We start from the raw sequence: 14,985 nt of genomic DNA on the forward strand, positions 1-14,985 counted from the left end.
ATAAGTAATCCACTCTGTTGCCCAAAGCTGACTGGTACAAAATACTAGTTTAGTCAGGCTGTACATAAATACATGCACATACTTAGAATGAGGCCCACAGAAAATGCTTGTTTTTTCCTTAAATAACCCACCAGTATGGAAAAAGAATGATGGCAGCTATGTCCTGATCATGCACGGTAGGGACAGCACAACTGTTCAAAATGCTAATGCTTAACCCATTGATCTCGTTATGTATAAAACAGTTCTGACTTGACAGCACAAACCACCCAGTAACAATGCTATAGGACTAGGATGACAGAAACTGGGGAACAATGCAAAAGGAAAACCGTCTTAAGGCTTGACATACCATACGCAGTGCTGAGAGTAGATTGCAAATGTACAGGAGGCAGTGTAGCAGCAGGTTCTATTCCAAGCATCCTCCTGGGCATGCTACTGCAGCTCTGATCTCTGAATAAAAATGCTCTCCTGAACATTTTTGTTTTACATGTCCTGCAGAATGATAGCGTGGGCCTTTCTTGGTCTCTTCAGGCAGGTCATTCTACAATTTTCCCTTGTTTGGTTACATTTTTCCTGTTCAATCTTCTGAACTCAAAACTGTCAGTGAAGTTGCTCTTTTTTGTGCTTTAGGGTTCAAACTGGATTGCCAGTTACACCAAGTCATCGTGGCCCGTTTTGCTGATGAACAGCTGATAATTGATTTTGACAACTTTGTTAGGTGTTTGATCCGACTGGAAACTTTATTCAGTGAGTACTGCATCACCGCTCATCTAGATCTCCATCCTAAACCAATATGCTATAATTTATTCGGGGGGGGGGGGGGGCATTTCCCTTACCTGTTCCCAGTGCTCAGACTGGGTTGGGTCTAAATATAGCAGGTTCTACTGTAATGTGAGGCATGCTCCCCCTTGTCTTTTTTTTCTAATAACAGAGATATTTAAGAAATTGGATACTGAGAAAACCGGAACCATACAGATGAACCTTGTCACTGTAAGTGAATTAGCTTGTCGACATTTAAGGGCATAACTTTATCTAGTACTCAATCCCTTTTGAGGAAAACTTCCAAATCATCTCATTCCAAAGCATTCCCTAAAAGGACAGTGGGGGTATGCACTGTTCTGATCAACATGTCACAATTTGGGTCCTCTGTTTAAGGGGGAGGCTAATTCAGCCCTCCCCCCCGCAATAACAGATGCAGGGATTGTTTGTGCCCTGCAGCCACTTTAGTTGTCAAAGTCCTCTTGTTTGCAAGTGCACCAAAGGTGGAAGCGATCCAAGACTGCCACAGGCTGATATGGCCATCAGCTGATACACATTGAAGCAGAACAGTGTTCAGCCTCATTTTCTGTAGTCCTTGTCTCTGAAATTCCTGGAAGCCACAGCGCTCCCAGTTTCACATACAAAACATTTAGTTTCTGCTTTTTGCCTGGAATACTTGTTGTGTGGCCAGATCGTTTCCTCTTAAGAAGCAACAAGTTAACTACATTTATCTCTGATTTCTACCAAGTGTATTACAGAAACTTGTGACATGATCTTTCTCTCTCTCCCATAGTGGGTGTGCTTTACTATAATATGAAGAAGGAACAGATTTTAGCTGAAGATTTCTCACAGGGACATGGTCCAAAATCATTATAGAATATGCAAAAATTGCTATGTTTCTACACACTGTTGTGCCTTATATTTATGGACAAAGCTGCTGAGGAGGAAGGAAAACTCAAGCTGAATATGCAAGAAGTTAATTTTACCTTGGAAGTTTCAACATACTAACTTTATGTTATATTGTTTTATTTGCTTTTGCAGCTGAGTTTGCCACAAGCAGGAAATATATTTTAAAATAAAAGCTCAATATCTTCAATTAGTAGCTGCCACCTATTTTAATTGCTAATTCTCAAATTCTAGAAAGTAGCACCTGAAACTCATCCTAACACTGCAAAAAAGTATATTACATGTACTTAATTTACAGCCCATATTTTTCACAGGGCCATTTGCTACAGTGAAATTTGAATTCAGATCTCCAAATTCTAGTCTGACTGGCTGTCATATGTTACTTCCACTTTTGTGTTTGCCTATACATGCTGAGGTTGTTCACTTTGCATATCCTAAAAAGCAAGGCAAGAGCCATCTCAGAAGTCAGAATTTGCAGAGAACTGCAGTGGCCCTGTTAATGAGCATGTTGCAATAAAGTTTATTTAAAAACCCATGCAAGAAAGTGATTGGGGTTTTTTTTGTTCTTTATTATTTGTTCTTTATTACGTGATAAAGGAGTTTGACAAAAAGCTCCAGAAGGAAAGTATTGGGGGGGGGGGGGGGGGTGGATGAGTAGAAAGTCTCGTGTCAAATTGGTAGACCTGCAGAAATTTGAGCAGAAGCATGAGGAAAGCCCATTTCAAGCAAGGAATACAGAAGACAGACGTTTTCTGAGAGTCCTTTTCCTATAACTGGAGGACTTGCTTACATTGAATGCACCAAAGAGAACATCAAAGAGAAAAGTTTGCTAAAAAGGCTGCTGGAGTCCAAAGCAGTAGCGGTCAGGCCGGAGCTTTGCAGAATCTCAGAATGTAAGCAGCCATGGCAGGCTACTGCTAGTTTTGGACAGAAGACAGCCTGATATTAAACACTGCCTTTTCAGTTAACTCCAGAATTCCCAAATCCAGCAGCGTAAACGGATTTTGTCGAAAACTGGCTTGCCGTTACGTGCACTGCCTGAATTTTTACCGATGCTGGCTATAGAGATGAGTTATTACAGAGTCAAGAAACAATCAAAATCCATTTTGCTGACGAGAGAGTCGTGCACTGTCCTTCTGATGCAGCCATGTCAGCATATTAAGAGAACTCAACTGCAGAGGGCTTGTGTGGCTAAACATTTTAACTTGACACCAAACAGATATTTCTGAAGAAGATTTTTAATCACATTTAAGAATAAAAAGATAGTTATAACAAACATTTGTAATATATAGAGTCTACACAGATTTTCTACATTTAATATTCAAATTACAAAAGAGACAAGACAAGATCCTTTTTATATAAAAACATATTAAAAACTACACTGCTCATAGAATAACGTTTTAAACACTTTGGAATCATAAAATGCTACTGGACTTTAAAGTTATTGCTTAAAGAATTGATTCAAAAGATTTCTTATGGTAAGATGCATTATACCGTTTTCATATTGTTAACACTTCTACTTAAACTTGTTTTGTTTATGGAGTCTGTGTTTAGCTTTCTATGAATAGCACTGGTCCTGCTTCTAGAGGGAATGCAAGGAGCTGGGGAAGCTATTACCCCCAAGAACTGACTGGATTCTCTCCTGCTGATGTATTATGAAGGAAGGGGAAAAAAGCCATCTGCAGAAACAGCAGGCAGGGATTGCCCATTAGATTCACGGGGTCACTGGACACTGGTCCATTTGCTAGTAAGGAGCATTCCAGCTTGGGGAAACATCTTCCATCATTTGAGAACATAATCCATCCTTCATCTGTTTTAAAAGCGCATTCAATACTGCTTTCTCATCACATTGTCCATGAAATGAGTCTCTTGAAATTAGCCCAAACACAAAAAAGATACGTTTTTTTGTAGAAAAGAATACACCCATCCTGCAACTGGTACTTCAAAAAATTGCTTCAAACGTTTTCATGCCAAGCTCCTTTGCCTCGGCTTAATCCTTGGGTACAGCTAGAGGGGAAAAAATTAAAATAAATGATACAAGGTGCGTAAAACATGTTAATATAAAAATTACATTTCAGCAATGTTGGTGCTACAGTTTAGTTATGTAGCTTGTCATGCGCATTGCTGTGGCAATCCCCACACAGTCAATCAAACAGTAATTTTAAAGCATCGTTCCTATGCAGATGATGTAACAGTTTACAGTAAAGTGTCAATTGCAAGAATAGATATGAATGGCAGGGATAATACTTATTCAACTTAAATTCAGCAAATAGTTTGCGATACTTCAATATGGACGTGCCAAGAACTGCAGCATCAGACAACCTTGTATATCATAGTTTCATACATTGCCCTTTTTCAATACAGTACGATATAACCTTTATTAGGCATATCATACATTGTAAAATCAGGTACTAAGACATAAAATTATCCAATAAGAAAACAGAAACAAAGTTTACAAAATAAGCTTCCCCTTTTTCTTTAAGGGAAGCTACAAATGACCTGAAATTTTGGGCAATATGTAAGACAATGCCACCTAGAGTTTTTAATAATCAGTACCTTCAATTCAGAGATGTACAAGGACAGACATAAACAGACTTGGGACTTTAGTCACAGTGCCCAGGAACTGGTTGCGCATTATTTTGTACAAGCAGAAAAGCAAGTGGGAATACATTTGATTGACTCAGAGCAAGAAGCTACTTCAGTATTTTTCTTGCATTTCTATTTGTAAAACAGACCTAGCACAAATGGATATTTTGTGCTAGATACAACTCTTGTGGCTATTCAGAAAAATCAAAATTTCACAAGAATTGGTTGGGGGAGAACTTTTTAGTGATGCCACCCATGAGCCCCACTGAGTGGAGGGGGGGGGGCACATATACAAGACCACAATAGATATACAAGACTGGCGGATAACTACCACATTTTACAACTGTTCAATTCAGTCACATTTTATGACTGTTTCATCATACACCTTATCTAAACAGATGTTTGACACATTTTACTTTTCAACATCAATGTCTTTCATCCTCCCCATCAACCACCATTCACTCTGCTGATGCTTTCTAGGGTTGGCTTTCCTTCCTAGCCTGGTAGTACCACCAGGAAGCTGCATTCAGGATCATTCCCAAATACTGGTGCTACAGTCAGTTCCAAAGTGGTACATCACTATGAACCAACTAATCAAGGAGCTGTCTAAGTAAGCAAAGCAGCTACAGATAATGACTGACATCTTCTGACTTCAAATGTTAAAGTAGTAACACTGAAGATGAAGATCTGATTTCAGAATATTCGTTTAAATTCTTTTTTACATTAGCAAGTGCTAGAAGAGTTTCAAAAGTTCTAAAGGTATCTGTTAAACAAATGAGACATTTTAACTCCAGACAAGCAGCAGGAAGAACTATTTCTGATATTAATACTATTATTAATCTGGTATTAATACTAATTAATCTGGTATTAATACTAATTTTAATGCTGCATTTTAATGGGGAAGGTTTATATTTTATCTTTTAGAGCCTGTATTACTTAACTTAACGAATTTTAATTTGATTTGATATATTGTGCTCTATCTATGTTGTTCACCGCCCTGCGCCCTTAGGGGGAGAGCGGTCTATAAATTGAATATATAAATAAATAAATAAAGTAAATAAATAATAGACTGACGAGGACAGATGCCATTTATAAAGCTATCTTTGAAAGGCCTAAGATTTCAGGCCTCTAAGCAGACTACTAAAAATGTGCTGTGTTTGTGAATCAGTGGATTATCTAACTGAGGCAGTGGTACTGCTAGGCGTCAAATATCAATCAACTGAAACTAAGACAAGAGTCTGCCAGTGCTATAGGATTATCTCCTTCACCAGAGATACTAGTCATGTATGAAAAGATTAGCAAAGGGAAGAATTACAAATACAGTGTTACCACCGTCCATCTGCTTGCTATATAGTATTACTGCAGTATAGGAGCCTGGAATTATAAAACTAGAAAAGATGGTTTAGAGAGATTCTCTCATTTCCTACATTAGACATGTAGGAAAGAGTAGGAAAGAAAGGAGAACTCAAAATCACTGCCCTTGAGTACTTGTCTCTTGCTATCCAAGACACCCTTCATTTGACCTAAAGACGGTACATTAGGAGGTATCACAGGAAAACCCCATTATTAGCCATTTTACTCCCCACAGATTTACTCTTCTTTACTGCATATTGAACCTAGCTTTCTTTTTTGGGTATGTGTACTGACTCTCTTTTTTTGAAGAAAAAGTCACATGGCTGGAAAGACTGCCATCATCTTCCATGACAATGGTTTTCATCCCAGAAGCCGGGATCCCAGGTGAATCATAAAACCCCTACAGAGCCACCCTGGGAAATTTTTTTTGCTGCTTTTTTTGGGCAAACATTCTGCTAGTAAGTATGCACAGAGAGCAAGGGTGCCATGCCTCCTAACACTCTTTTGCATGCATGCAGAGAGAAGCAACAAACGAGCTCTCTCTAAACTGATGGGTTGGTCTACTTTGAATATCTGTTTTTTCTACTTACCCCAAGTAAATTACGTGGCACGTATCCTTCCTTGTCACTTAGCTGTGCCCACCACCACTCAATTTCTTCTTCATCTTCCCGGCGAAGTACTGTCATGCAATCACCTCCTTTCATAGACAATTCATCATCATTCTGAGCATCATAATCCCAGAGAGCATAGACCACTCCCTTGTTCATTATTCCCATTTTTTCTTGCACTCCTAGAACAGAAAAAGATAAGAACTAAGCAACTTACAGTACACTATTATGCAGTCACACCACAGACATCAAGGGTTCTTTTTCTTTTTCTGCACTCTCAACAAAATACTTTAACTAGCACAAATAACAAATTATTTGTTAATCGGAAAGGCTGCAGCAGGCAAAGATTACAACACAGTCAAACATTTTGAACAGATTGTAAGAATGCCCAAGCAATTACATATTAACATGACGCAAATACACTAACAGGCACGTCAAAGTGTGAAAATCATTCCATCCACTTGTCATTGGGGAAATGGGTTCAACACTGTCTGCAAACAGCAGAAATCAACACACCATCCGTAGGTGCAATATTATTGTTTCTGTACAATAACAAACTGAAAATTCTATCAAAATAACTAACAAAAGGAAGATAAGTAATTTTTATGCCACAGCAAAGGTTATTCAGTTACCATATACATATTCTAATTGCTACTTCAACAAGATTATCCTATTAGTTGGGTCTAATTTGCAACGCTGGAAGCAGGGGTGGTATAAGGTGGTAGGTCATACAAGTAAGAAAGCACCCGAAGTGATACTTCCCATCTTCTGTTTCAAGTTCCCCACCCCAAAAGAAATAGCAGCTGTACAAAAGTCAATTTACTTTCATCCTTGACTAGAAGTGAAGCCATATAGGCAAATTTTCTATACAGAGGTTCACATACATTCACTTCTTGAGAGACCAAGCAGACAGCAACCATCAGAAACATACAGTGCCACTTGAGGTGATCAACAGCTAAACACACAATATTGTCTCAATCTATGCAGAACTTGTCACAAGGGATTCTTGTAAAAGGCTTTTTGCAAAAGAAGTAGGTTTAAAAATGAAATATAAATAATATAAGCAAATAAACAATTGAAAAATTTAAAATCCACCTTGTTAATTTGCAAAACAGTTTTCTAAATTTTTGATCTACAGCTGATACTTGATAGCAGGAGCAAACTTTAAAAATGTTTCTGCTTTCAAACAGATAAGAAATGTATATTTTCCAATGGCTGACTCAAGAGCTGGAGCAGTACATTTTTCAATGGTCAAGATTTAATTAAGTTTAAGCAGAGCAAGAGAAAAAAACAGAGTCAAGAATGGTGTACTACATGAATGCCTCAGTATATGCTACTAACACATTAGATTTAGGGTCAGGACCTGTATAACTGAGAGCATGAAGGTATAAGCTCAGTAACAGAACATGCACTCCACATGTTTAGAAGCCCTGCAACACATAGTATCTGCCCAGTATCCTTGTATTGCTGATTCCAGGTACTGAGATTCTTGGATCTCAGTACCTGGAATCAGCAATACAAGGATACTGGGCAGATACTATGTATTGCAGGGAGTGCTACACATGGTAAGATTAAGGCCTGGAAAGCAGCCTGGACAACATTACCACAATTCCACTTCAGAACCAAGAACTTCAGAACCAAGAAAAAAATGGCAGAGAGGTAACTAAAGTTACTCTAACATGCAGTTGGAAGTACATACAGCCAAATATACAGGTCACTCATTCTATTTTTTTCCCCATTAATACATCCAAGAGTGGGTCTCGCATTCAAAATGGAAGAACTGATCAAATCCCAGTGGGTAAGATTATATGCTTAAACTGTCTTAGTTCTTCAGCATAGATTAATTTAACTTTAGCAAGATTTGCTGAACAGGTTTTTAAGCATAGCATGCCCTTTGCCACTGAAAGGGATTAGGAGAATATTACACAAGCTTACATGAGAGCTCTTTCACTGCTATCAAATATACCAAGCCTGTCAGTGTACACGCAGCTGAATGCAGCTGAATATCACGTTTGACCATTTTAAAAGGATAGGAAGAAACAGAAGGATGAAAAATAGCCTGACCCAGCTCTTTGTAAGAAGGGATTACGTTTGCTACCAAACAGATACTTTAACATTAGTGGTATATGACGAGAAATCCAAACAAATCAATGCCATAAAATATGCTGGAAGACTCTCTTTGCAAAGAAAAGAAAAGTGCTAGTATCTTTCATTCACAAACAGGATCACCTTGAAATCTCCTAATCTGAAATGGGCAGGTACCCTCAAATTGATCAACTTTCCTCAATTAACTCCTCTATCCTGACATGGGCACTAAACTACATACAATCAATACCTTTTCAGATTTACTTGATGCATATCCAGGGTGCTCACGTATAGGAAAGACATGTCTGAGAATCAGTAGTCTATCTTCCCTTGCTTTGAGCTCAAACACAAAAACCAAGCAAATGAGTGATCAGAGGTTGTAAAATAAAGACAACAAAAGTCCAAGGGCAGTCAGCATTACTCAGCTGATATAAGAGACCTGTAATACTAGATGGCAATCAATCTCCATTTGTAGCTCTCACATGAAGGTTCAGACCCTCCGTAGAAAGAAAAAGAACTTGCAGCATGACAGGTATTCTAGAACATCTACCTCTTATTACATACCATAGAGAAACTGAGAACACTGGGTGTAGCCTTCTTCCATTTCTTCACATTTGTCCGCTGCAGTCTGCATGTCGCTATAGGTTGTCGCAAACACAGCAGCACCTGACTCTACTAGGAATTTGCACACTTGGACATTATTGCAAGATGCTGCACAATGCAGTGGTGTCCTACAGATTCCACAAAAGAGGAAAAAATGACAGCATGTTCTGTCTATTCAAGAATTTCCTGATTCTCAGATGGAAAAATATGGAATGTTCATTACTTTAAACATTTAAAGATAGAAAGATACAGATACCTTTATTGGCATGCAGGAAAAAATGTAAAAATCCATGCTGATGAAATTTGCTACAGGTTTGAGGGAAAGACAGTTGGATCTTTTTTTAAAAAATAGACAGCTGCATCTCCTCAATGCTGCTTTTACTGCAGTAGGAACAGCTGTTTAGTGACCAACATGAGCATCCTTTCTCACTAATGGCATGGCATCTAATTTCAGCTAAACAGACATGTCTTTGCTATGTATAAACACTCACACTCCTGCACTTATCTAACTGGGAACGATAGAGAAGACAGAACATTACTAACTAAATTGTCTTCATACAGAACACTGAAGTCAGTTACAGACTTTTATTCTACTCAGACCACCTTCTGTTCTGCTTCATTGGTGGCAACTCCTTCCTTCCCTTATAAAGGGAATTCTGTGTCAGGAAGTAAAGCTGAATATTTATACCTGGACTCCACATCAGCACAAGATCATTAGCAATAACAGCAGGTCAGAAAGATCCACTAGTTTTAACTTACACATGTGCTAAACCAAAGAAACCAAACATCACTCTTACCATCCATCACTATCTGCAGCATTTACATTTACACCAAACTGTACGAGGAATTTCACAATCTCTGTGTGACCAGCACAAACAGCATTGTGAAGTGCAGTGATGCCTTCATCATTGGGCAAGCTAGGATCTTCAACCTACAGATCAAACACAGAATGTTAGGGGGTAAATGTCATTTCTATTTATCCCATTGTCTTCTTACACTAGAATAAGTCAATCTGTGCTCTTCCGCCATCTGCAAAAGTTTGATAGTGAGCATAACTCATTTTTGGACTTCACCCAAAAATCCATACAGCTCTAGACTTTCTCAGTTCAACACTGGAAAAAAATGAATTTATACCTCATAAATTATTCTCTGTACAAGGTCAAATTCTCCTTCAAGAGAAGAATCAAGAAGCAAAGCAAGAGGATTGAATTTTCACTCGCATTCCATGGGCAATCCTGTCTGAGCCGACTTTACGCAAGTTTGTCCTCTTCCCCTAAGGATGAAAAGGTAAATTTTTAAATGACTTAACAGTTCACAAGGATGACTGCACTGACAAGTCAAGGATACTAAACAAAGACTGTAAATTCTTGCTTCAGGAAGCTAAAAACTGTATCTAATAAAACCAGAATTTACATATACGCTCAAAACCTTGATTTTTTTAAAAAAAGATTTTCAACCAAGGGCTTAAAAATGATCACGTACTTTATCCTAGGGAGTATCTCCCAATGTAACCAAGGTAACAGTAGCAGTTTCTCAAAATTTTTGAATGATGCTAACATAATGTGCTGCAAGAGTCAGGAATGTATTTCACTGTGAGTCGCCATGTGAAGGTGGATGAGAGGAGGTAAGCAGTGAACAAGAATAAAACAGCTGCAGAGACTGGTACAAAAAGGAGTAAGGGCAGGCAAACACATGAAGGATTGAGGTAGGTGGGAACAGAATGTATCAGAAAAAATATTAAGCCCAATCAGTTGGACAGTGATACACCAGTAACAGGGATTGTTGGAAGGACTGATGCAATCATTCATAACTTTTGAGTTTTCAACTCTTATGAAGGTATGCTTCTGCCTTCCTCTGAAGCATCAAATAGAGACAAGACAGGGTTAAGAAGTTTAACAGTGCCTATGTTCAAAGTGTGTAGCAATCTATTCTCTGAATTTTCCATACTTTCAAAAGCTTCAGTAATAGGAACAATGTAAAGCAAAGGTTTTAATACACAGGACCCTTCTGTTTTTGATCACTAAAAATGAATATTACAGAATTGAAACTCTCTAAGCAGAGTTTTTGCAATCTAAATCAACTAGTTTCAATAGGCTTAGACTGCAGAAATTGCATAGGAGTGCAGTTAGAGAAACTTGAGATGATTGATTTCAGCTAGCTTTGAAATCAAATTAATAAATAATAAACACTTTAAAGCTGCCAGAAATACAGCTCGCATTCTGTCACAAGACACATTCAACCCAGGACTCATTTGTTGAGCACTTATTTTACACCAGAGATATCACCAACTGGTTGAAAAGCAGCAAATAAACATTATTCAGAGAGATATGCAAATTCTGACAGATGTCGGAATGAAAACGCATAAACAGAAATGAGTCACGCTGGCAATTCCTCAGTTCAGACTCCAGAAAGCAGAGGAGGGGAGGGATTCTATTTTCTCTGCAACCTGCTTTCCAAAGCAAGATGACTTTTGGGGTGGGGTTGAGTATTTAAGTTTCAAAAAAAGAAACTAGTAAGTAGCTTATCTATTATTGCTTCAACCAAACCTAGCTTTTGGCTCAAGTGACCAGAATGACAGCTCCACCTCGGCGGTGCCCCACAGGGTGGCACATTTGATTTCTGTCCCCAAAGGAAGCATCCCAGTCTTTCCAGAGCCCAGCAACAGAAACTGTGGGAAGAACAACAATGCCAGCTTAAAGTAACAGAGTGGCAAACTAGGCTTTTAAGAAGATGTAAAGGTTTCAGTGAAGCAAAATTTTTAAGGCCGCCAAAGTTCTAACACAAATTTTATATGGTATTCCCATATCAATGCTTCAAACAATCATAGTGAGGCCCTCCAAGCCTCCTTTTCTTGCCAGAGAGTAGGGATCCCTAAATGTGTTCCCTGTCTAGCTACCTGTGCAGAACTGGGACAAAGTTCTACGGGGATAAGCGCTTGGATTGCCGCCTATCTCAATTCATTTTAGAGCCAAGTGGAACAGTTTTCTTGCTCATTTGAAAAGCAATCCTTACAGGGCTTCCTGGTTCCTGTATTTCTCCAAAAACTGAATCAAACCGTCACAGCATATGATTCTTTATTACTCTCTGCTGAATTGTTTATTTTTGGATCTATTAAACAGAGACTTGTGGATCATGACCATCAGACTCTGCTCTTTTCAGCCATATTTATGCTCTCCCGCCATGCTTTGTATGCATAATCAGTCAGCAACTACGGTCCACTATTTCCATAATTTATACATCCGCACTCAACAAAGATGTTTTACTTTGGCACAAATGAGTGCCTTCCCATCAAATGTACTACCAGGAAGGTTCTCCCATGTCCCCTGCCAGGAGAGGCTTTGACCATGTGGGAGAGGAGCACCAGATTTTATACACCACATTAGTCAGTTACATGAGAGACTTTGTGGTCATACTTCAGGCCACAAGACCTGCAAACATGAAGGAGAAAATCCAGTACTTGTTGAATGGTCATGACTCTGGAATTACTGAACTGGTTGCAACAATTTTAAAAACAAAGTGTCCAATTATCCTGATCTTAATGTATGTGTTTTATTTATAACACTGACTATTGTTCAACTTCCTTGTTAATGTTTGTTTGTTTTATAGCATTTCATGGGTAAAGCAATAAAGGTGGATTGATTTGATTTCAGTGTGAATGACAGAGATAGATGAGCTGCACTGTATGAAGGCAGGCAGTAAATAGAACAGCAGCTGCCACTGAGCATCAGGTGAGGCCCATGAATGTCACTAATCCGACAGTCCATACTGAAGAGGCCAGACCACACAGCTTAGATGCTTTTCTTCACACTGTTCTAGATGCGGATTTTCAGAACATGCGCAGGATTAAAAATTTTACAAACGTCCTAATTATATGCTGTTTTGAGGGGGTTCCACAGAACACAAAACTCAAACCCACAATCATTCAAAGGGACACTATAAGGAATCTGATCTCAACATATCCCAATACAGACAGCAATTTCACCCAGGTTAAGAAAACAGAATGGCATAGAGTCTGTTCCCCACACCCAAGTGTAAACTAATGGTTTATGGACATGTTCTGCTATTTCATCTGCCAGCTGTTAACTGCAATGCCTGCACCATTATCCAGATGTCTCTGTCATAAATTCTAAACAATGCCTCTAAAAGTGATAGAACACAAAAACAGAGCCGAACAGCCAAGTCGAAAGAAAGAGTTAGCAGCCCCAAAGAAGAAGAAAAATAAAAGGATGGGGGAGTGAAGAAACTTCTAAGGGAGAAAATTCTGTCTGCTGCAGGCTTCTGTTTATGCTGATGACCACTCACTTCTCACATTTTCAGCTAGCTTGCATTTCTAACCATATGATCTACAAATGTTGTGGAATGTTTGCTTTAACCAACTACCATGAGAGGTTGGTGATCAAACTTGCCTTTTACACAGTCTGAGAAAATCCTACAAATCTAAAACCTATTGTGCAATGGAAGGCACAATTCACTATATTTCAACTTCATTTCAGCCTGACTTGGGCTTCCAATAAATCAAAATTGCATTGTTAATAATAAAACAGAGCACGTCAACCATGTCCGCAACAACTGGCTAACCCAGCTGAAATGAGGTAATATATTACTTCCACAACAGTCTCAAATGAGTGAGCCAAGTTGTTTGTTTACTTACAGGTGGCAAACAAAATTGTCCAGTGACTTCAGGAGGTCGCATACTGAACAAGTCCTCTCCCAAACTGTCTGCTTCTCCTGAAGGGTATGGAGGAGGTGGATAGGGGGGGTATTCCTCCATATACACTTCCATGGGCAAGGGCATCTCAAACCTTGGTTCTTCCATGTCAGACTGAGTGATCAAGGTGCTGTCTGATATCCCTTCAGGGACACTCTCTAGTCCTAACGAAGGCACAGGCCCAACAGTCTGATCGATACTTGTGCTTTCTTCCTCCTCTGCAGCAGCAGGCTCAGGTGAAGTAGGAACCATTTCTTTGTTCATCTCTGTGCTTAGGTAAGGGTTTGGGATTTCTGTTGAACTCTCAGCAACAGCCACTGAAGTCTGCTTTGGTGGGTATGATGGAGCTGAGATAGTCTCCATAGCAGCCAGTGTTGTTCTCTGGTATAAGAGCTTCTGAATATTAGGCCCATTGGGACCCTCTGGTTCAGTAATGGAGCTACGTTTCTTCAGCGGCCTTGGAGCGTTAGATAACTTCTTCCGAAGGGCCTCCAGATCTGCATCACTTTGATTTCTGTACGGATTTGACAAGAAAGGCAACAGTTTGGTGGGGCTGAGTGGGCGAGGAATGCGTTCAGTTTCATTATTTTCACTGGCTGAACCTGGAGTCTCTAGATCAGGCTCTGGACTGGCTGGCTTGCCTAGGGCACTTGAATAAATGTTCTCCGTCTGATGCTGTTGATTTGGGGGAGCAGCTCCAGCAATGACTGGTTTTCCATATACTGTGGAGCAATTTAGAAAAAAAAACCCATAAGCATTTTGACAAAGAAAATGATATATTTTCTATTAAAGAACACTGTATACACAGGACACATTAGCACAAATGCAATAGCTGGTTGAAAGCAAAACTGCAAATATGGAGTTGACTGTCACAGTGTGAATGATTTGGGTGGGGGGAGGTGGGGTAAGAGTTGAAGGATTTCATTTGCTTTCCTTCAAGTGGGGTGAGTGTTGGGGAGTAACTGAGGAATACTGTGCACTTGTGTTCCTTAAGCTAACAGTCGCCCAACAAACCGAGGACTTGGGTTTGTTTGCCCTCTGGCAACAAGTTGTCAGGATCCCATGGCATCATGAGAATTACTTGCAAATGCATTCAATTATTGGGGATTTAAAACATTTCCCATTTAAACTGCGGTGAGCACATCTCATTGGTGTACTGGTGGGTAAGCACCACCCACTTTAGTAATGAAAGCTTGTTTTTTCAGTTGCTCTTGGATTACAATATTAAGTGAAACCAGGCCACCATTGACATCTTCATGACTGCAAGAATATACAAAAGCTTCCTAATCCATTTGTAATAATCTCTTTCAGGTTTCCCCAGAACCAAATTTATTTTCACAGCTATTTGGGAGGAGAAATCCTCCATTAAGAGAAACTGCA

At 39.2% G+C, this 14,985-nt stretch overlaps 2 protein-coding genes across 2 annotated transcripts in view; one reads left to right on the forward strand and one right to left on the reverse strand.

Annotated features, from left to right (window-relative positions):
• LOC125436868 (calpain-2 catalytic subunit) overlaps positions 1-2,197 on the forward strand; it is a 45,549-nt gene extending 43,352 nt beyond the window's left edge. The window contains exons 19-21 of the mRNA XM_048504251.1: positions 628-744; positions 929-987; positions 1,550-2,197. Of these exons, the coding sequence (XP_048360208.1) occupies positions 628-744; positions 929-987; positions 1,550-1,573 (200 nt within the window). The 3' untranslated portion in view covers positions 1,574-2,197. The remainder of the gene's footprint in view (positions 1-627; positions 745-928; positions 988-1,549) is intronic.
• A 685-nt stretch (positions 2,198-2,882) lies between these two features.
• The window catches only part of TP53BP2 (tumor protein p53 binding protein 2), a 59,887-nt gene continuing 47,784 nt past the window's right edge, over positions 2,883-14,985 (reverse strand). The window contains 7 exon segments of the mRNA XM_048504131.1: positions 2,883-3,669; positions 6,192-6,391; positions 8,859-9,025; positions 9,695-9,828; positions 10,032-10,109; positions 10,111-10,170; positions 13,549-14,327. Of these exon segments, the coding sequence (XP_048360088.1) occupies positions 3,628-3,669; positions 6,192-6,391; positions 8,859-9,025; positions 9,695-9,828; positions 10,032-10,109; positions 10,111-10,170; positions 13,549-14,327 (1,460 nt within the window). The 3' untranslated portion in view covers positions 2,883-3,627.

The sequence above is a fragment of the Sphaerodactylus townsendi genome, linkage group LG01, assembly GCF_021028975.2.
Source record: "Sphaerodactylus townsendi isolate TG3544 linkage group LG01, MPM_Stown_v2.3, whole genome shotgun sequence".
Lineage (NCBI taxonomy): Eukaryota > Metazoa > Chordata > Lepidosauria > Squamata > Sphaerodactylidae > Sphaerodactylus > Sphaerodactylus townsendi.